The sequence below is a fragment of the Hyaena hyaena genome, unplaced genomic scaffold (genome assembly GCF_003009895.1).
Source record: "Hyaena hyaena isolate Hyena2069 unplaced genomic scaffold, ASM300989v1 scaffold_1284, whole genome shotgun sequence".
NCBI lineage: Eukaryota > Metazoa > Chordata > Mammalia > Carnivora > Hyaenidae > Hyaena > Hyaena hyaena.
This window is the reverse complement of record NW_024081917.1, coordinates 336,391-359,893: the sequence shown is the minus strand read 5'-3', so window position 1 is coordinate 359,893 and position 23,503 is coordinate 336,391. Positions and strand designations below refer to the sequence as shown.

The window sequence follows — 23,503 nt, the reverse complement described above, 5'->3', positions numbered from 1 at the left end:
GTTGCGGAGGAGCAGAGAGAGAGGGACATGGAGAATCTGAAGCAGGTTCCACACTGTCAGCGCAGAGCCCAACACGGGGCTCGAACCCACAAACCCTGAGATCATGACCTGAGCTGAAGTCGGATGCTCAACTGATTGAGCCACCCAGGCACCCCTCTACAACCTTTAACCAAGTTTTTTTTTAAGATGATTTTATGTTAATATTTAGTTTTCAAAGTACTCTTCACACTTAGTGTGGGGCTCAAACTCAGCCCCAAGATCAAGAATCTCATGCCCTCCCAACTGAGACAGCAAAGTGTCCCCTTGCCTCCAAAATGAGTAGTTTTTAATTTTAATTTGATAGTATATAGGTCTGGAGAACTTGACCCTTAGTTGAGTAAACTTGGCTTTTTATTCCCTCCCCTGCCCACTGCCCCACGAGGCTCAAGTTTCAGACTGCACTTCAGAAAAGAACCAGCATGGCAGTATTGCAGAAAAGTGGCCACAGTTAGTGATGATCACCCACAAATCTTTTCAGAGGGTAAAAGCATAGCTCTATGACTTATCTGCTGGCTTAGATGACTGCATCATAACATCCTAGTAAATCCTGTAGGAGATCTTTGGGGATGCACTGAACAGTGGGAAAGATGACAATTTATTCTGGGACAGAAAATGGAGGCCACCAACTGTGGGCTATGAACATAATGTAGATTTAGGAAAAGATTTTCATGTTTTAGGGCACTTTGATCAAAATCTTTATCAATGACTTGGATGCTATAAAGCCAACAATTATAGTAAATATGAAAATATGTCATGATTCACAGTGACCTTTCCAGAATTCAAAAGCTAGACCAAATCATACAAGATTTTGGTGATATTTAAGCACCTGGCCTCAAACAAGCAAACAAATTGAACAAATTCAGGCTGTGACAAAGCATAGATAAACATACATGAAAAACACTTTAAGGTTTCAGTTGACCTAATAACAACAAAATAACAACCGTGTCTACAGTTAACCACATGTTTTCAATTGTATTTTTTCCCCCCAAAGTGGCCCCATGAGTGAGTTCAATATGGCAGTGACTGTTTATCTCAGTTTCAGAGATGCCAGAGCTAAAACCTAGAGAATTTAGGTGATTTGCCCGGAGTCAGCAGTCACAGAATGATAGAGCTTAAACGTGGGCTCGGAGTTGAAGTCTGGTCCATGGCCTACTACATTTGATATTTCCCACAGTGCTCAGTAAGAAAGGGACATTGTGCAGAGGTCACCCTTCTATTTGTGTCTTCCTGTCATCAAAGAGAGTAAGGAACAGTGTAAGGATGAAGAGGAGGCTACAGTAGTCTGCGACAGGTTTGCACATGTTAGGAACTGGGTCCTCAACTCTGCCTGCGAGTTAATTTTATTCATGCACGTAGTGGGGCTATTAGTTGGAACCAACACCTGAATTGTGGAAGCATAGTTATTCTATCTTTACAGGACCTTAGAGATTATTTAGTGGGTTCCTCTCACCTTGTAGATGGGAAGCCCGAGATTCAGTGGCCTGAAGATATTTCCCTAAGAGTCACTAGTTAGTGGCATATCTGGGCTTGCCAGACTTGGCTCTTTTTTCCCCAACAGTTCCCTTTACTATATAAAATGTATTTTCATTTAAAAATATTGAGACATATTTCTTAACAGCAAGCAACCTTTTATAAGCATAAATAAAATCCTTATTTGTCTTAAAAAAAATCAGTCTCATGCCAGGATGCATTGGACACTGATGTTGTGAAGACCATTTGTGCTGTCCGTTGTACTTATTCACGGGGCGCATTGTAATTGCCTCATTTATTTTATGACAAATCTTTGAGGATTCCCTTCTTATTAAAAAAGCAAAAATTTTAGTTTCTAATGCTATGTGAACAGAAGAATGTCATATGGTATCTTGTCAAAAGGAACAATTTTTTTTTTTACAGAAATTGACACTGAGGGGCACCTGGGTGGCTCAGTCCGTTAAGTGTCCGACTTCGGCTTAGGTCATGATCTCATGGTTTGTGGGTTCTAGCCCCACATAAGGCTCTGTGCTGATGGCTCAGAGCCTGGAGCCTGCTTCAGATTCTGTGTCTCCCTCTCTCTCTGACCCTCCCCTGCTTGCGCTCTTTCTCTCTCTCTCAAAAATAAACAAACATTAAAAAACTAAAAAAAAAAAAAAAAAAAAAAAGGAATTGACACTGAGTTTCTTTTCTTTATAGTAGGGGTAGTAAATTTAGTGTAGTCGTGTTTTTTCATATTTCCTGTAGGATACATGGAATCTTTTTAAGTTATTTTCTTTCCCTTGAGCTTTCACAATTCTCCATTACCTTATTTAACAAGTTTTCCACGAGTAAAAAAGGAGAGTAACAAATCAAGGAGATTAACTCTGTATGGTTTTTTACATTAATGTTTTGCTCAACTCATTAGCTCTAGAATGCATTTTGTGGGTACTTTTTGAAACCATTTCTTTATGAGTTCCCAAAATGTATGGCTTTCTGTGTTTCAACTGTTATAGATTACCATATTTGATGCTGATTCTGAGGAATCACAAGACCTTGATTTAGTAATCCTAACGGCTCTGCTAAAGGGTGAGTGTCTTAAAGTGGTTACATATCTTTCTCATTTCCTCTTCTCATGTTCCACGGAACTCGGTGTTTTATATGTTGATATTTTAAATAGGATATATGATTGTTCCCTTTTACCCTAGGCACAAATTTAGCAGCATCAGAACAATTAAATCTGGCAATGGCTTGGGACAGAATGGACATTGCCAAGAAACATATCCTAATTTATGGACAACATTGGAAGGTATAGTGAAAATGAAGTTATTTATTTGGGAAAAAAATGTGGCTTCTAAAGGAGGGACCGAAAAAAAAAAAAGGAGTAGAGATAGATTGGTTTTGGAGGGGTCTGGAGGTAACATTGCAGTAGCTGGGTGTCCAGGATACTGGAGACATTTTTCTCAGCAACTTTGCCTCCCTAAAAACATTTTTCCCCTCCCCAGGCTCTGTGAAGCCTAATTGAAACTGGCAAACAAAGTTGGCAGAAAGAAAGAATGGAAGCGTATTTCATTTATTTTTTTCTATGGCTAGATTTTTATATTGTTATTTCAGACTTAAAGGTTTTCTTATTTTTGCATGAAAATGTAATACACACTGTCAGTAGAAATAAGTGAAAACAGAGAAAAGCAGAAAGAAGAAAGATTATCCACAGTGCTAACGATAATCACTATTAACATTTCATTCTTAAAAATTGCAGTGGTGACCATACCATCAGTATCTTATTTTTCAGTCAAACTAAGACATGCATATTATTGAAAACATCTTTTTTTTTTTTTTTTTTTTTGAGAGAGAGAGATCATGCAAGGGAGAATGTGCACACGTGTGCATGAGCAGGGAAGGGGCAGAAAGAGAAGGAAAGAGAGAGAATCCCAAGCAGGCTCCACGCTGCCAGCACAGAGCCCAATCCAGGGCTTGATCCCATGAACCGTGAAATCATGACCCAAGCCAAAATCAAGGGTCAGATGCTTAACCACCTGAGCCCCTCAGGCGCCCCATTTTTCAAACATCTAATGGTAATAAACTAATGATACTAAAAGGCTACTAAAAAGAAAAAAAGGAAAAAGTAGGAGTCCTCTGCCCCGCTGACCAGAAGACCTAAGTATTTTTGACAGTTTTTGGTGGTTATTGACATTCCTGAATCTCCATATTTCTAAATAACAAGTCATATTGCTATTTTCGGATTCGTCTGTTTTAGAGACGTCTCCGCATTTCTGTGTGTGGTGCTGCCCTCACTGCTACCACCTGAACTGCCTACTGCTCCTGGCCCTGGGGTGTCATGCTTGCCTGTCCCTTCATCGTGCTGGAGCTTCCCTGTGCCTCTGTCCTGGGGTCGATCACCTGTTTTCTGGTCCCCGGGCCTTCCTCTTGTTTGCTTACTGCTTTAGCTTAATGGGGTGTCTCCTTCAGTAACTTTCTGGGAAAGGGAACACAAAAGAGAAACATTTTGAGGACTTAACATGTGTGGATATATTTTCATCAAAGATCAGGACTAATTTTGAAGGCTTAGTTTCTGGCATTCAACAGTGCTGTCAAGAATAAAAATCTTTCTGTTTTCTGATCCTGCGTGACCGTTTCTTTTCCTCTCTGGAAGTTCAAAAAAATTATCTTTCTAGTGTTTTCAGAGTGCACAATGATGCGAACTGTTGTGAGTCTTTGGATCCGTAATGCTGGGCAGGTGTTTTCAATTTAGCAATCATACGTGTTTCCGTGCTGGGCAATTGGCTTCCTGTTTTCTCTGGGTTCTGTTTCTGGAATTCATAGGACTTAAATATGGGACTTAGGGATTGCTCCTCTAATCTTATCTTTTCTCTTTTATCTTCCATATCTTTCCTTTGGTAGATTTCTTCAATTTTACTTTTCATGCCTTATATGGAGCTTTTTGTTTCTGGTACCATACTATTAATTTCTAAGAACAAATTTGTTCCTAGCTTTTTTTTTTTTTTTTTTTTTAAGCATCCTGAATGTAGTATCTTATTTTGCTGAGGATATTAATGATCGTTTGTTTTTTGAAGTTTTCTTCCTTCGTGCATTGTCTGATTCTTACTGATTGATGTTTTGTGGTGTGTTTGTTCTGGGATTTTATTTAAGAGTGGAGGAGAAAAAGCTCTTTGGAAATTCTGAGCCTGTAGGTGAAGCTTAAGTGTAGTTTTGAGCCTCACGGTGGAGTGATCTGGACGCCGTTTGTTGGGGGACCTGAGAAGACAGCATGTTTTGCCTTTTCTCTTAGTTCCTTTACCAGAAAAGAATCCTCCAGTTCCCCGCCTGGATAAGGTAAAAGCCTCGTTGCTAGTGTTAATGGAAGTCAGATCGGGGAAGAGGATTGGGAAGATCTCAGCATTAGGAATTCATTAGTTGTACATTGACCTCATCTTGGGGCTCTCAGGATTCTGGCAAACAGATAGATCTGTTTGGTTCTTGGCTTTTTCCGGTTTCGATTTCTGGGGACTTTTGCCTTCTGGGTTTCTGGGGACTGCTAAGTCAATTACTGCTTGACCATCTTCTTTCCAACTTCCAAAATGCTATACTCTGGACCTCTGTATTCTTGTGGATTCATTTCTTTAAAAAATATATTTTGCTATAATTTTAGTAAAGTTTTATGTCAGAGTAAAAGTAAATGAGTGTTTTTAATTTGCCATTTATATTCAGAAACCGGAGTAGTTTATGTATTTATTTTTAATGTTTTATTTATTCTTGAGAGAGAGAGAGACAGACAGACAGAGAGAACATGAGCAGGGGAGGGGCAGAGTGAGAGAGGGACGCAGAATCGGAAGCAGGCTCCAGGCTCTGAGCTGTCAGTACAGAGCCTGACACGGGGCTCGAACTCACAAGCCCTGAGATCAGAACCTGAGCCAAAGGCAGACGCTTAACCGACTGAACCCCCCAGGTGCCCCTAGAAACTGATGTAGTTTAAATGAAAACATGCTAAGTTAACACAACAACAACAACAACAACAAAACCTTGATTTTTTTTTTTTAAATTAGAATTGTATTACACCTATACAGTAATTTGGGATCTTTATAATTGTCAGTCTTCTGAGAGAAGAACAGATTTATTTAAGGTGTCTTTTATGCCTTTAGGTTCGCTTTTTATTTTTTCTTTACTCAGGTCCTGAACATTTCTATTGAGATTGTAGTTTATGACTGTTGTGTCTGTATTGAGATTAATTATATGTAATTCTTTAGTTATTTCTACTTTTTCATATTTCTGCTTTCTTAATTGTCTCTGTGTCACTTATGATTTCCACCTTTGAAGCCTGGCACACTGGAACAAGCAATGTTAGATGCTTTGGTGATGGATCGAGTGGATTTTGTGAAGCTCCTAATAGAGTATGGAGTGAATCTCCATCGCTTTCTTACCATCCCCCGACTGGAAGAGCTCTATAATACAGTGAGTATTGGACTATCCCATCAACCACCTCCCTTAAGATTTATTTATTAATTTGCTTAAGCTTTAACTTAAGCTAAATATTGAATGTTCAAGTCTCCTTGAATATTCATGTACAAAGATAAATTAGAAAGATTTCTCAACCAAAGGACAAACATTCTCACCAAATCTATTATATCCTATGGTCATGTCTGTGTTTCTTCTTTTAATTAATTAACACAGAGTAGAAAGATAAACTAATTTAAGAAAATACGACAGTAAGACCATAATTAAAGCCAGTGATGTGAATAAGAACAAATTACTTTTATTGAGTTCTTGGAAGCATCCGAACCTAAGGCCACTGTTAAACGTCTGTTCCTGCAACTTTCCTACGCAAACCCTTTGTTGAAAACAGACCAACTAACTCACTGGGAAACACCAGTTGCTCAAGCCAAGCACCCTTCTTTTAATGTCCTTCCTTGTCCTTTGAATCTTACCCTTTCTTCAAAGCCCTACTCAAGGCCTGCCTTTTTGAATACTTCAGTTCACAGTAAATCCAATCTTAGGGTACCAATTTTTTGCAACTCTTTTTGAGCACACACAGTCTTCATAGTTTAGGTTATTTCCTCATTGAGTCCCTACTCTCTTCAATTAGACTGTAAACACTGTGACGAAAGTACTTCTATTCTTCACTGACTCCCTCAAAACTTGACTGAACATGGTAAGCATTCAATAAATATTTGTGGATGGAATGTAATTGTGTGATGGGGTGTGTAATTGTGTAGTTTATATATGATAAAGGATAGTTATAAATTATTTAAAATTTATTTTTGTCTCGAAAAAAAGTTAATTATGTTCTTACTATCTACATATATATCTTTTTAAAACACATCTGGGGGGCACCTGGGTGGCTCAGTTGGTTAAGCCTCTGACTTTGGCTCAGGTCATGATCTCATGGTTTGTGGGTTCAAGCTCTGCATCGGGCTCTGTGCTGACAGTTCAGAGCCTGGAGCCTGCTTTGGATTCTGTGATTCCCTCTCTCTCTGCCCTTTCCTTGCTCTCTGTCTCCCTCTCTCTCTCTCTCAAAATAAATGAACATTAAAAAATTTTAAAAATACATCTTGCTTTGAAAAGGATATCAATCTAATTCTATCCTCTCTTAGGAAACACCTTTCTAATTATTGGGGTGAGCTTCATTACTAAAGAGGTTGAAGAAAATTTTCAGGATTCTGGGTTATTTATACATTCTGAAATAAAATATTTTCCCCCTTGCACATGGTAATTAAAAGGACTAATTTTTGTCTTTTCTTCCTTATTACAGAAACAAGGACCCACTAATATGCTCTTGCATCATCTTGTCCGAGATGTAAAACAGGTAACCTAATTATGAACGTGGACAGATTTCTTTGTGTATTGCCTTAGATTTGTGATTGAGGTGTTGCCAGATTTTGCTTTGTAAAAGGTAGATTTGGACTTTCAGGTGAATTACCTACCCTCCTTTCCTCCACCTCTGAATGATTTTGCCACCAAGCTACCCTCCAAAGGTTTTTTTCCTTATCATTTATTTTACGTTTTTAAGATTTTAATCTACCAAGTAAGTGACATTAACTAATAATTATTTTTCTGATAAAATATGAACCAGAGACATACAGAACTTTCAAGCAGAACATTAGCTCAATATGATACAATGGTATTGCCAATGATAATCATATTTGCTGAAAATAAAGAAATTTTGTCCTTGTCCCGTTGTCTTTATCAGAGGACTAATGTGTGGTTTTTCACTGTTTCGTTGTTGTTTTGACTATAAGCGATGGCTTGGGGGCCCAGTCTTCTTCTGTAAGTCAACGCATTGTTCTAGGGGGCCAGGATGAATCCCACTGCTCTGTACGCTTGCTCATAGTTTGCTTATAGTGTTCTCATTGAACTTTGAGTGAGGTCAGACTTCAAATCCTCTATTAGTTACCAAACCTTCCCAACTTTTTTTCATAAATGTTTTATTTATTTTTGCAAGAGAGAGAAACAGAGTAGAAGCAGGGGAGGGGCAATGAGAGAGAGACACACAGAATCTGAGGCAGGCCCCAGGCTCTGAGCTGTCAGCACAGAGCCCACACAGGACCAGACTCATGAACCATGAGATCATGACCTGAGCTAAGGTTGGATGCTTAACTGACTGAGCTACCCAGGTGCCCCCAAACCTTCCCAACTTTGTCTTTTAAGCCTTAATTCCTTCTCTTTTAATCACCAGGAAATTTTATTCACATCTATAGAAAACTAGGAGAGGTTTTTTTTTTTTTTTTTTTTTTTTTAAATCCATCCCTGGCACACTTTAAAAGTACTTCCCTCATTTCTCTGAAGTCTGGTATCTTGATGGAGACTGTGCAGGCTTTCTGGCTACATGGACTTGGCAGGAAGGCCTTGATGGAGGAAGACATGTAGTTGGCAAGTTACAAGTAAGCAAAAGTGTCTGTGCTGATTTGAGTTTAGTTTGTATGATTTCTGCTAGATCAAAATGATTCTCCTTAGACTGCTTCCTTGAACTTTGATTCTATTACAATATATAAGAAAAAGGAATGGAAGGGGCGCCTGGGTGGCTTAGTCGGTTAGGCGTCTGACTTTCGCTTAGGTCATGATCTCGTGGTTCGTGGGTTCGAGCCCCGCGTCGGGCTCTGTGCTGACTGCCAGCTCGGAGCCTGGAGCCTATTTCAGAGTCTGTATCTCCCTCTCTCTCTGACCCTCCCCTGCTCACTCTCTCTCTCTGTCTCTCTCTCTCCTAGAAATAAATAAAAATATTAAAAAAAAAAAAAGAAAGAAAAAGGAATGGAAGAGGTTAAATATGCTCTTAACTAAGAATAATCAAGAGCATTAGTTTTGGTGTTCCTTGCAAAAAGTAAATTATGGATGTGAAAAAGAAATTATTTACATTTCTTCATATATGAAATATATAAGTATATATTTGTGCTATTCCATTTATTTATATATTTATATATAAGCAAATACATATATAAAACCTTATTTCTTGTTCAAAGCTTCATGAATGTTGTTCATAATCTGTTTGTTTCAGAGATCTTGTTCAGCACTGTGTGTGCCTTAAAAATGTTGAAATAAGTTGGACAGTGAAAGACAAATGCTGTGTGATTTCACTGAGATGTGGACTGTAGCAATAAAACAGAAACAGACTCATAGATTAAGAGAGCAAACTGCTGATTCCCAGAGAGGGCCGGGGTTGGACGTTGGGCTCAATAGGTGAAGGGGATTATGCAGCAAATATGTCATGGGGATGTAACATACAACATAGAGAATGTAGCCAACGGTATGGTACTAACTTTGTACGGCAACAGGTGATAACTAGACTTATCGTGGGGACCATTTCATAATGTATAAAAATATGAAATCACTATGAGAAGCACCTGAAACAAATAGGATATTGTATGTCAATTATACTTTAATTAAGAAAGTGTATTGTGAATGGTAGTTGAGAGTAAGAGTGATGGAGGGGTAGTAAGGTGGGTTTTAAGTGGTCAGAGTCATCTTCATTTAGGCCAAGACCCATGTACCTGGAAATCAGCTGCTCAGCCCTCCTCCTGCTAACCATAGCATTTGTTTTGGCCTAGCGTCATGTTTTGGTGCCTTGTTTTGTTCTGCCATTCCATGTTTCTTATTTCTGCTTGCTCTACTTCCATATTCTCGCATCGTGTGTGATGTAGTCCACACAGTGCAGAGTGCTCTAGCCATTTCAGTGGAGAGGCAGAAGATCTAACCCAATGTTAATTTTGGGTTACGTACATTCAGTATATTGAGGAGGAGGAAGAAGTTTTCCTCAGTTCAAGGTTCTTCCAACTAGACTAAGAATTAAATTTTACACAAGACAGATTAGCGGGAGAAAAACACCCACAGTTTTATTTTGGGCACACAGAGGCCCAATAATGAAGTTGAGACCTCAAGAAATGACCAAGACAGGCAGTTTTTATACTTTTCAGACAGACAATACTTCTGGGAGGAATTGATAGGACAAAGAAAAGTTAACTCTGGGAGCTTCCGCTAGTAAGGAATTCTAAGCAGAATTTGGGCTGGGGGAGTATATTAGTAAAAAGTAACAAGGTTGTTTGTTCAGTCTTCTCCACTCTAAATTTCTTATCTCTGCTGAAAAGGATGTCTCTTTATGTCGTGGTACAGGTAGGGTCCCTTTCACAGGGAGAGTTATTTCCTGCTTTCAAGGGGATGGGTTGGGGGGGAGGGTCTGAGTGTCTTCTTGCACAGGCTGTCTCTTAAGTAACTTTTATTCAAAGTAATATGTCAAAATGGCACATTTTGGTGCTATCCTCCAGTGATTTTACTTCTATTATAGTAGATACATAATTTCTGGTTCAAAACAGTCTTTTATACTATATTTAAGTGCATTTTATTATAAAGTGTGTATATATGAGAGAGAGAGAGAAAAGAGAGTTGAATGAGCAAATATAAGCACACATTTGATGTCTGTGGAACTAAAAACACATTAAAGCTAAGTTTGTTTTTCCATCTGAACAAGCTGGCTATGTCAATAGTTCGTCACATTAATCGATCAATTTGTGAAGATGATTGAAAAGTATGAGTTTACCTCTTTGCGGTTGATTGGGATATGTTCTAACAGATGGCAAACCAGACCAAAAAAAGGAACTGAAAGTTACAGTCCATTACATGGTTTTGTTTCAGCATACCCTTCTCTCAGGCTACAGAATAACACTGATCGACATTGGATTGGTAATCGAATACCTCATTGGTGGAGCGTATCGCAGCAGCTACACTAGAAAAAGTTTCAGAGCCCTCTACAACAACCTCTACAGAAAACGTAAGGTGTCCCAATTGGTAAGTACCCTAGTCAAATTGGGGATGATAACTAGGCATCACACATTTAGGAAAACGGCTTAGGAAGTTGAGATGGGAGTAGCTTCTAAAGTGGACATCTGTGTTTACGGATATTCACTGAGTCTCTGCTACATGTAAATAACAGTGCTGGTCCAGGGTGCACATAAAGATCAGGAGTTTAGAAACTCTCAGAGGAAACAGATTTATGCATAACTAGCCATAATACAGAACAGCGTACAATACATGCGGTGTTGCCATAGAAGTAGTATGTTGAGAAAGATTTGAGGGGGAGATGACCAGTTCTTTTCTCTCCTTTTGAAAACATAGAAGGGAAGAGCTTCCTGGGCTTACATCTATGAACTCATAGTAGTCTGTAGTCTGGAAACGACAAACTTGGCACAGGTGTGTCGGGGTTATATTGGAAAACGCACGCAGAATGCCTTAAACTTATGAGTATGGAAAACGCACGCAGAGCATACTGGGTAAAAATACACCCTGTCTGTGTTTTATTTTCATTCATGGTTTTGAAAGTCTAGGAATGTAAAGTTAGAGTTGCTGCCTGGTTGATGAGCAGAGAAAACATTGCTTGCTTCTTAAAATTGCGGTTATTAGCCAGTAGACTGAAGAGAGCCTTTCTTCTTAGAGGTTAATGGCAGGGTTAGAAAACGTGGTTTGGGGCATTTTGGGCTGGGAGCAGAGCAGGGGCAGTAAAAGGCACGGTGCTGTGGACATTAGGACATGTTTCTGCAGTGAGAGGGAAGCCTTAGCTGCTGGTGTCATGCTAGCAGGTTGTGCAGGATGAGATTAGAAAGAGTCCAGACTATCAAGCCTCTTTTGACTTTTATTTATAAAGAATCAGGTAAAGTGAAAGCCCAACTTGCCTTTAAGAAATAAAAGAACAAAACAAAAAGAAACTCAAACCTCACAGAGGAAATAATCTTCACTGAGACTTCAAAGGCATATAGGGGTGCTCTTGACATGTCAGCTCCTTCACTTGAAGCAAATATTCTTTGCTGTGAGGTTCCCTGTGACAAGGTATGAGGACTGACCGTGGCCTGTGTGTAGCTTACTAGGGAGCCTGCTGGGCAAGTACCCCTGGTGGTTTTTTTCTTTGAAATGGTATGAAATTGCTACCCATTTCTCTGACTGTTTGCTTGTGAAGGAGTAGAGTTAATAGTAAACTCTCAGAGTAACTTAGATTGTAGCAGTTACAAACACATGGTTTGGAGACAGGGAGATTTGGGACGGAGTATTAGTTTTGCTCAGTGTGACCTCTTGAGTGACAAACTTAACCTTTCTGTCTGTTGTTTTCCTGATCTACAAAATGGGAATAGTAATAGAATATCTCTTTCCTAAATTTGTCAAAAGGATTAAATAAAATAACACCTGAAAACACATATTCCTAATAGATAGAGGGTATAGAGTGTTAATATTAGTCATTGTGATTACTACTGACAATGCTATTAATTCTGTATCACAATGACAATGATAATAATTTGAGTATTTTGTTAGAAGTTTGGATCCCATCATTACTCCAATTTATATCCATAAAATGCAAACTTAAATAAATAAGTAAGTAAGTAAAGTAGCTCAAAGGCCGTAATTTGTATCACCCCCTTTAAGAATGCTTCTTTTTCTCTCCTTGATGAACACTTCATGCCAATAAGCAACAAGTTATGTTGTTATTGGGTCTAATTGCTGGAATTCCAGTGGTGATTCATAACATCTGGAGAAGGTCCTTAACTTTCTGACTTGACCTTAGGGTTGTTTGTGAATGGGAACTCTTTCTTATCGGAACCGTGAATCTTTATTGCCTCTTCTGAATTCGCTCCAGGTGTAGAACATCCATTGATTTTTAATGGAATTTCCACATAGAGAAGGAATGCAGATATATAATAGGGAACAAAAGAGCATGTTCTCTCAGACGTTAGGAAATAACCATGTGCTTAAGAAGGAGGAGATCATGAGAGGCTTTTGTGGGGTGAGGAATTAATTCTAATTATGGGCTAGAGGCAGACCCATTGGACACTTGGTGGGACACATGACACTGTATAATATTTTGTTTCATTACTATCTAGAAATGAAGTGTTAATTGTTACCATTATAATCTTTTTCCTGTTTGTCTTATCTTAAAAATAAAATAACGTACGCCAGGAAGTGACCAGTTTTGCTCAAAGCTGTTCCCAGCCCCCTCTTCACCGACGACGTCCCTCAGGAAACAGAAATGGATCTGCAGAAAGTACTCTCCATTCCCAGTTTATTAGAACTGCTCAGCCTTACAAATTCAAGGTACCACTTATTTATTTTTAGACATTAATTTTTTTTTTTTTAATATTTTTTTTTTAATGTTTTATTTATTTCTAGGAGAGAGAGAGAAAGACAGCGTGAGCAGGGGAGGGTCAGAGAGAGAGGGAGTCACAGACTGAAACAGGCTCCAGGCTCTGAGCTGGCAGTCAGCACAGAGCCCGACGCGGGGCTCGAACCCACGAACCGCGAGATCATGACCTAAGCGAAAGTTGGATGCTTAACCGACTAAGCCACCCAGGCGCCCCTAGACATTAAATTTTTTTTTAATATTTTAGAGAGAAAGAGAGTACATGCACATGAGCAGGGGAGAAGGACAGAGGGAGAGAGAGAGAGAGAGAGGGAGGGAGGGAGAGAAGGAGGGAGGGAGAGAGGGAGAGAATCCCAAGCAGGCTCCACACTCAGCACAGAGCCTGACACGGGGCTGGATCCCATGACCCTGGGATCATGACCTGAGCCAAAACCAAGAGTTGGACACTCAACCCACTGAGCCACCTAGGCGCCCCTGAAACTTCTCTTTTAAAAGTAATCTCTCTGCCCAGTGTGGGGCTTGAACTCACAACCCCGAGATCAAGAGTCCACAGAGCCAGCCAGCTGCCCCACTACTTATTTATTTTTAGACTCGGAAATCAAATTGTTCTTGCAGATTAGACCATTTCTTCTTTTAAAGTTGGAGAAGGGGAGGCACAAATAGAGCATTTACAAGTACCATGAACAGATGAGTGTGAGTCAACACATAAGAAAGCTGTCTTCCTACAACACTTGAGCAGTGTGAACCATGTTCTTATTGCACATCTCCCCATGTCACCTCAGTCCTACTTTCCTCTGGGGACACATGCTTTTGCTCAAGAGTTTCTATATAAATGATTCCTATGTTGGTGAAAGAGGTTTCCTTTGCATAGCTCCCAGGATGAATGGATATTTTATAAAATAACCCTTGATCACCATCAATGAATACAAATTCCTTTCATTTATAGAAATAGAGGAAGCTTATAATTTTCTTTCTTATTCCCTTTTATTAAAAAGAATAATTATTGAATCTTATTATTTAGCAGGCGTTATGTTGGGTGCTTGGTTGAATTTGGGATACAGATGGGTGGAGGAGATGTAAAGATGACTGAGAAATGATCCCTCTCTCCCCAAAGTAATATAGTGTTGCAGTATGATGAATATTGAAATAGAAATATGCACATAGTGATATAGAAAAACATGAGGGTTAAGGAGTGGCATTTGAGATGGGCTGTAAAGTGTGAGCTTACCAGGTAGAGAATAGTATTTCATTATTACATATTACTATGACTAGAGGAATATAGTCAGAATAAAGGAAAGAAAACTTAAAACCAATCGGTTTGGATGCATGTTGGCAACACTAGCAATATTTTTCTAAGGGAAAGATAATGAATCGATTTATAAAGTGAGGTTAGAGGTTTTTAATAGTTCTCATTTATCCAGTGTGTTATTTTGACCCATTTCCTGGAGAAATTGAAAACTGTCTTCTAGTTATTGGGCCTATCCCAAAGGTGTAGTGTTTTAAGTTGTGCTAAATGAACACAAGGGATCTCAGCTTATGGAACCTGGATATGTCAGACACAATAAGAAATAGATCACCTAAAAGGCCAGAATTTTGATTTCTGATTTATAAAATTCTATTGTTATTTCCATCTCTTGTCAGTGATGTGAAAAATACTCTTAGGATACCTGAAATGTTTCATTAGGTCAAATATCATGCGTCTGAGTACTTGGGACTCCATTTCTGTTTTATTTTCCAACAGGAAAAGTCTGTAGTCCTTCATAAATCAAGGAAGAAGTCAAAAGAAGAGCAAAATATGTCAGATGACCCTGATTCGACTGGCTTTATTTACCCTTACAATGACCTGCTGGTTTGGGCTGTGCTAATGAAGAGACAGAAGATGGCCATGTTCTTCTGGCAGCATGGAGAGGAGGCCACGGTCAAGGCAGTGATTGCTTGCAAACTCTACCGAGCCATGGCCCATGAAGCTAAGGAGAGCAACATGGTGGACGATGCCTCAGAAGAGTTGAAAAATTACTCAAAGTAGGAGTTTTCTCTTCACTTCATACTAAACATCGACAGTTCTTAGAATGGTTAGACACTTTTATCTCCCTCACCTTAGAACTTGTAAGATGCATGGGCTTGTTGCCAATGCTCTCCTATAAATAAGGGTCTTTAGGTATTTCAAGGCACTTTGTGGAATAAAGGGAAGAGAATGGAGAGTTGGTTCTCAAGTCAGGAAAGCTAGGTTCTGACCCCAGTCCAGCTGTTTACTAATTGGGTAACTCAGTTGGCCAGATTTTGGGACTCTAGTTTCCTCGCATAGAATGTTCAGTTAATGACTTTTGAACTCTCAAACTCTTTGATACTACGTTAAATGAAAACTTTTTTACTTTTAGTATGTTTCAGGCAGGAAAACAAATAAATATATTATGTGTTAAAGACCCAGAACAAGATGGCAAAAGATAGAAAAGTTAGAAATGGTTTTGATTTTCTTATTACTAATGCATATAATAGTGAGGAAAGAAGGGGAGCTAGAGTTAATGGAAACGGATGTATAATTGTGACTTTTAAAAGTTCCAGAGAGGAGTGCCTGGGTGGCTCAGTTGGTTAAGTGTCGAACTCTTGATTTCGGCTCAGGTCATGAAAGCACAGTTTGTGTGTTTGAGTCCCACATAGGGCTCTGTGCTGACAGTGCAGAGCCTGCTTGGGATTCTCTCTTTCCCTCTCTTTCTGCCCCTCCCCTGCTTGCTCTTTCTCTTTCTCTCTCAAAAGAAAAAACTTTAAAACAAAACAAAAGTTCCAGAGAGAGGTGCCTGGATGGCTCAATTCGAGCCCCGGGTCAGGCTCTATTCTGACAGCTCAGAGCCTGCTTAGGATTCTCTCTGCCTATCCCTTGTTTTCTCTTTCAAAATATATAAACATTTTTTAATGTTTTATTTATTTCTTAGGGAGAGAGACAGCATGAATAGGGGAGGGTCAGAGAGAGAGATACACAGAATCCAAAATGGGCTCCAGTCTCTGAGCTAGCTCTCAGCACAGAGCCCAACGTTGTGCTCGAACCCACAAACTGTGAGATCATGACCTGAGCCGAAGTCAGATGCTTAACTGACTGAGCCACCCAGGCACCCCTAAACATTTTTTAAAAATTAAAAAAAAGTTCAAGCGAATAGCAGGGTCTACTTTTTAGAGTAAACAACGTCCCAAAAAATGCCTCCAAGTCTAGCTTCTTACTTAAGTCATCTATGTATTTTCTAAAATGTTGAAGGAGGAAAAAGGTGGCCCTGCAATTTTCCTTAATTGTTAGTTCGCTATTGAATAGCCTTTTCTGTCAAAAAATTCTTTATTCGGTCTTGTCAGGGAGCCCCAAACCAAGCTATACATAGTTTGTTTTGTAGTGTAGACAGGCTTCTCCCCTTAGATAAAGAGCTCAGTCATGCCTGGTGTAAACCAGGTTCCGTACATTACAGTGTAAACCCTTCTGGAAAGGGAGAAGAGTTCATCTCCTGAGCAGCGATCACTCTCAAATAGCTTCTGCAATCTGAGTTTATTACGTGGCTATTCAGTCTTTTGCATTGGTCTTTCCTGGGTCTCCTCCCTTGTCTTTTTGAACGTTTCTGGGACTCTTACCTGCATTTGTTTTTTGCCACAAATGTTGTGTCATTACAGACAGTTTGGCCAGCTTGCCCTGGATGTACTGGAGAAGGCGTTCAAGCAGAATGAAAGAATGGCCATGAAGCTGTTGACCTATGAACTCAAGAACTGGAGCAATTCCACCTGTTTGAAACTGGCCGTGTCTGGAAGGTTGCGGCCCTTTGTTTCACATACTTGCACCCAAATGCTACTGACAGACATGTGGACTGGGCGCCTGAAAATGAGGAAAAATGCCTGGCTAAAGGTACAGAGAACAAACTGGTGGTTACCAAAGGGGAGGTGGGGAGGGGGAGGGGCAAAATGGGTGAAGGTGAGATGGAGGTACAGGCTTCTGGTTATGGGATGAATAAGGCACAGGGATGACGGGTACAGCACAGGGAATGTAGTTGTGCTGTGGTGGTGTTGTATGGAGACAGACGGCAGCTGTGCTTGTGGTGAGCCCAGCGCGAGTGTAGACGTGCCAAGTCTCTGTTCTGTTCACCCGAAACTAATGTAACCTTGTGTGTCAGTTGTACTTCAATTAATAAAGGTCTATTTGGGGTGCCTGGGTGGCTCAGTTGGTTAAGCATCTGACTCTTGATTTTAGCTCAGGTCATGATCTTACAGTTGGTGGGATCGAGCTTCACGATGGGCTCTGTGCTGTCAGCTCAGAGCCTGTTTGAGATTCTCTCTTCCTCTCTCCTTGCCCCTCCCCTGCTCATGCTCACTTGCTCTCTGTCTCTCTCAGAGTAAATAAATAAACTTACAAAAAGATGTGTTTACTCGCTGTGTAGAATTTAACATTGGTTTACTCTGAAAGTGTGTATTCTGGAGTTCATTTTTCCCTTCTGGAAGAGTACATTCAGGAAAACTGGTTAGTATCTCTGGCTCTCACAGCCGAGCTGGGATCTCCCCAGGGGGGCCTCTGACAGCAACTGCTTTCTCCCACTGCTGCAGTTTCTTTTTTAAAAGTGGGGATGATTGGGGGCACCTGGGTGGCTCAGTCGGTTGGGCGTCCGACTTCGGCTCAAGTCATGATCTTATGTTTCGTGGGTTCAAGCCCCACATCGGGCTCTGTGCTGACGGCCAGCTCAGAGCCTGGAGCCTGTTTCAGATTCTGTGTCTCTCTCTCTGGCCCCCCTCTGCTCACGCTGTCTCTCTCTCAGAAATAAATAAAACATTAAAACTTTTTTTAAGAATAAGGATGATTGTACCAACTCTGTCCATCAAAAGACATTCTCTTGTGAAGGTGGTTAGAAGTTACAAGCAGATGCAAACATATAAGACTTCATTCTTATAAACTCCATTACCTCTGGTAATTATAACCGAACTAAATGAGCCTTTTTAGTGAAAATTTTTTCAGCTTAGGAATATTTAAGTTTATTTAATTTTGAGAGAGAGAGTATGTGAGTATGAGTGGGGGAGGAGCAGAAAGAGGGGGAGAGAGGGAATCCCAGGCAGGCTCCACACGGTCAGCCCAGAGCCTGACGCGGGGCTTTATCTCGCCAACTGGGAGTTCATGGCCTGAGCCGAGATTCAAGAGTAGGACACTTAACCAACTGAGCCACCCAGTTGCCCCCTTAAATGCTTATTTTATAAAGCTGCCCTCAAACACATTTTGGCCACCCATTTCCAGATTCTTCTGTCCATTACAGTTTGTCCTCACCTTTCATCTTGAATTATCAAGAGTAATTTAACTACTAAAACATTTCACTTTTGACATCAAACCTAAGCCTAAAGCTTTATGGTCAAGCTTATGAAATATTTATACTTATAAAAACTGAATTAAAGGGTAAGGCATGGGAAGTAAGAGCTATGTTAAGACTGTATATTTTAATTTTATTTTTCCTATAGTTCTTAAAAATTTGTGTCCCAAATAGGATAACTTCCTTAAAAATATTTTTTTGTTGGGACAGTATAGAAAATACAAAGAAATAAAAGGCATAATGTATAAAATAGATTAAAAAAACCTGCACCTTTCAATTCCACCAATGAGATTGCAAAAATAAGAGAAGTGGGAATCAAAAGTTATTTCACATAGATTCCTCTTTTAAAAATATTGGAGAAATAAGTTATTTCCAGAAGAAGTTCTCCTTTGCTCTGTTTTGATTTCAACCTTGGAAAGATGAAGCAGAGACATGAATGGGCTCTACTGTAGCTACATAATCTCTGACAATAACTTTTTAAATGTGTAGAGAACGAGATGGGGTAAGATGGCTGGAGGTTTGAGCAATAATTTCCCCCATGGCTCTGTTCTGTACATACTTTAGTTTACAGGAAATCCTTTTTACTGAGAACTTAGTAACATTTTGTTCCTCATGTACCTTATACCAACAAAGAGATGTAAGTGAAACAAGACTGAATGTTTACCCCAAAACACAGTGAGTCGAGAAAGAAGGCTGAATCAGCTACTTAAAATCTCTGAGCTGTAGGAAATTGCTCTCCCTGCCTGGATCCTAATTCCCCAGTGTCTGGCTTGTGAGTTTTGGGATCACATTTGCAAATAATTGTAAGGTGTCCTGATTAGACTAATTCCAAGTGGATGGAGACTGGAGGAAGACCTTATAGGGTCTCGTGGAGGGAAAACTCTTTTAAATACTTTTAGGCTGATAGACTCCAACTGATTCCTTGGGAATGGGATATTGATGTTTCATGAGCCAGTTGTCCTGCAAGGGGCAAGGGCAGTAGAAAGTAGAGTGTTTTCAGGAAGTGGGTTAGGAATTAATTAGTGTAATGTCATCATTGTGCCTGGTAACTATGATGTTTCCAGACCTAGAAGATTGTGTGTATTTTGGGTTCCACATCTGAAGAGAAAGCCTATACTATTCACCCAAACAACCCTGTCAGAACTGGGAAAAGTCCTGAGAAACTTCTCATAGGAGATCAGGCTTTAAAACACAACAGAAAGTCATTTCAGCAATGGAAGTTGGCCAGGATATGACTTCAATTTATTTACTCATGACTGGTGTGTAGTCAGGGTTAATCACATTTTTGTTCAGTGAATCCCAGAACACTAAGGCCTGATTTCAGCTTGAAAGAAAAGAAGTAGTGCTCAACAAGTTGATTTTTACATTTAATAAATCTCCTATACCATTTATTCTGAAAAGCCATATAAATTGAACATAAAAAATCTTTTGAATAGTTGATAAATACATGAATGATAGCAATAATAATGAAAAAATTATGGATGTCTGTATGTATACCTTCTCTGGGTATTACTGGCAGAGAAAATATTTGTGTAGGATGTGAGGTGAATCCACCATAAGGTGACACTTGGTATGCTTTTATATTCTTGATTTTGTAATATGAATAGATTTTAATGTGTTTTATGGGATAATAACTACTTGATGGCATTAAAGGATTATGAAAGCATTATACTCATGACCATTGAAAAATAATACTTCTTACTGCCTGCTCCTAGGGATAAATAATTATAGTGTAGTATACATATTTTTAAACCTTTAAATGCATATATATGTATGCATATATCTTTTTCGATTTTATTTTTAAATGTTTTATTTATTTCTCAGAGAAAGACACACACAGCATGAACAGGGAAGCGTCAGAGAGAGGGAGACACAGAATCCGAAACGGGCTCCAGGCTCTGAGCTGGCTGTCAGCACAGAGCCTGATGCGGGGCTCAAACACACGAACTGTAAGATCACGACCTGAGCCGAAGTCAAACGCTCAACCGACTGAGCCACCCAGGCGCCCCCTTTTTCAATTTTTAATTTTCTTTCTGCACAGTAATGGAAGCACACCACATATATTATTACATAATTTGCTTTTCTTCACATAATAATATAACTTCTATGTCTTTCCTTTATATTGAAAGTTGCCTTTATCTTTTTAATGGTTGTATAATATTCTACTCTTAGGTTGTCCTACACCAGCTATCCCTTTCGAGTTAGATATTTAGGTTGACATAGACTTTTTTTAATGTTTATTTATTTACTTTTGAGAGGAGGGAGGGGACAGACAGAGGTAGGGAGAGAGAGAACCCCAAGAAAAGTCTGTGCTCTGAATGCAGAGCTCGACACGGTTCTTGATCCCATGGTTCGTGAGATCATGACCTGAGCCAAAAATCAAGAGTCCGACGTTCAACTGACTGAGCCACCCAGGCACCCCAGGCTGGTATAGGTTTTCTGCTGTTACACATAACCCTGCAACGATCATGCCTATACACATACATTTGCATTTATGAGTATTTCTGAGAGAGACACTTCTAGAATTGGAATTGAGTCAAAAAGTACACGTAGATAAGGTTATCCACTGAGTCGGGGATAGGTCTGACACTTCACATACGTTAAAATCTTCATGTTGTTATTTGGCTGTACTTGTGACTCTTACTGTTTATTTTGCTTTATTTTCTTTTAAAGATCATCATAAGTATTCTTTTTCCACCCACCATTTTGTCATTGGAATTTAAAAGCAAAGCAGAGATGTCGCATGTTCCCCAGGGCCAGGACTTCCAGTTTGCGTGGTATTATGGTGACCAGAGCTCCAGCAGTGCCAGAGATGGTGCCTCCCCGGTTAGTACGATACCATCACGCACTAAGTTTTCATGTGCGTTCGTACATATTTGCATACACATACACAAACGTACACATTCACAAAGTTTGTTAATTTTTAATTTTTTAATGTTTTTAATGTTTATTTTTATTGAGAGGCTGAGTGAGACAGAGCCTGAGCAGGGGAGGGGCCGAAAGAGGGAGAGACACAGAATCAGAAGCAGATTCCAGGCTCTGAGCTGTCAGCACAGAGCCCGACGCGGGGTTCAACCTCACAAACCGTGAGATCATGACCTGAGCCGAAGTCTGATGCTCAACTGACTGAGCCACCCAGGTGCCCCACAAAGTTTGCTTATTAAACAACTTATTTAACAATCTTAGTCATATTATCTGTGATCAGGTATAGCATGTATAATAGATCTCATTAACCCCCATATATGATTAAGCAAAATACCCCATTTCTTTGGGAAATAAAGTCTTTCTTCTGTCTTGGTAGCTGTTTCACTTTCCATTTTCCCTTGTGACAGGTAGAATAGAGTTACTGTTTCTCTAAAGTTATAATGAGGAGTGCCTTATATCCTTAAAAATGTTTATTTGTAAAGATGCAGATTTAGAATTTTCATTATCTTTACTGTTTCATCGCACACTTTTTTTTTTCATTTGTTATCTCCCGTGACCGACTAATTTTACTTGAGCTCCCGGATGTATATGCTTTCCTGAGTAACTTGAGCAACCTGTCTTCATTGGAAAGTCCCCAGTATACTGCCTGCGCATGTGGTTTTTGCTTTTTATGTCTCAACTTGGATCGTTACGTATAAACTTATTACTGTAGGTGCAGTGAACATCTTCTCTGGTACTTAATATTTTAATGAAGCAGCTAGCATCTTTTTGGATATGCTTTTGCACTTGTGAAGTAGTTCTTATAATATCTCAAATGTATTCAATAAGTATTCAGTATAAAATAATTAATTATAATTAGTTTGTGTGGCTGGCACCTGTTGTGATTGGGTGAGCATCTGCTCTGACTGGTTAATGCCTCCACCGGCTCAGTCGTTAAATGTTTTGACTATCATGCCTGTCTGGGTATACATGTATTCCTCTCCTCTACCGTCTCTTCCTTCCTTCCACCCTCACTTTCCTAAGCCTGATGTTCTGTCTAGGGGTCTCAGAATACAAGATGACAGGTGCATTCTAACCTCTGCAGAATGTGTGAGCAGTTATCTTGCCAAGCTGGGCTAATCGAGTTGTTGCAATTGTGACTGTACCAGCTAGATGATATGGTTAGTAAGCTCAGACCATTTCAAGCATTTGTGAAGGGAAGATAAGAAATGTAGTGTTGACTTAACACCTTTAGAAATAGAACGAGGTCTTCATATGTGAGAAATTTTGTTTGAATTTGCTTATTTATATGCTCACACTGAGCTAGTTTATTGAAGTGAACAATGGAGAAAGCTGCTTATCTCTCTCTCTCTCTTTCCATCCACCCATTTACCTACCTGCCTATCTGTAAACAAGTATGTGACTATGTTGGCCATTGGTAGCAAATAGTAGTTTGCAAGCGGATGTAACTTCACTTTTGGCTCTTACAGGTGTCATGGGAAGCTAAGCTCCCACAAACACTTAAGGCATTGTAGATAGCTGGAGCATTCCACTAAGCAGTCATTCTTAACGGGAAACATTCAGAGTAGGAAGTCTTTCCTTAAATGGCAATTAACTGTGCTCTTTAACATTAAAAAAATATGGTAGATTCTCACAGTTCCCTGCAAAATTAACCTTTGGCTGTAATATAGTGGTCATGTTTATAACACTCGTCCACCTACGTGCTTTGGAGATGGCCATATCAATGTATTACTTAAATTAATATTTAATGGCCACCTTCCGTGTGCCAGACAGGATACAATGTTCTGGGGACAGTGCATTAACTCTGGCAGATGTGGTCTCTGCCACCGTGGGCCTTATCATCAGGCAGAATACCCACCATAGCTCAGCCTTATTCAATTTAAAACACTTACTTAAAAATGTTGCAAGTTTGTTCTGTTCTGAATGGATTATAATCATAGTAACAATGCTCTCTTGTCTATGAATTTAACTCGAGAGAGAGTTTTTGAGGACCTGCTTTGTGTTTGGAATTTTGCTAAGCAGAGAGTCAGCATTTGATGAGACATGTGAGATTTCACAATGCTCATTAAATATAATGTCCTTGATTAGTTGAGGAACACAATTTGTATTTTACATTTTGAGAGAAAAGTGAGGACAGGCAGATGCCCTTTTAGCAGGTCTCTGTAGT

At 39.5% G+C, this 23,503-nt stretch overlaps 1 protein-coding gene across 3 annotated transcripts in view; it reads left to right on the top strand.

The window, feature by feature from the left end:
* The window catches only part of TRPM6 (transient receptor potential cation channel subfamily M member 6), a 150,987-nt gene that overhangs the window by 57,128 nt on the left and 70,356 nt on the right, over nt 1-23,503 (top strand). For 2 of the 3 annotated variants that reach the window (XM_039223142.1, XM_039223140.1), the window contains 9 exons: nt 2,505-2,577; nt 2,697-2,797; nt 5,803-5,937; nt 7,235-7,288; nt 10,606-10,758; nt 12,913-13,047; nt 14,835-15,115; nt 16,742-16,970; nt 21,085-21,237. In XM_039223142.1, coding sequence (XP_039079073.1) covers nt 2,505-2,577; nt 2,697-2,797; nt 5,803-5,937; nt 7,235-7,288; nt 10,606-10,758; nt 12,913-13,047; nt 14,835-15,115; nt 16,742-16,970; nt 21,085-21,237 — 1,314 coding nt within the window. The remainder of the gene's footprint in view (nt 1-2,504; nt 2,578-2,696; nt 2,798-5,802; nt 5,938-7,234; nt 7,289-10,605; nt 10,759-12,912; nt 13,048-14,834; nt 15,116-16,741; nt 16,971-21,084; nt 21,238-23,503) is intronic. The other variant, XM_039223141.1, reaches the window with a different exon arrangement.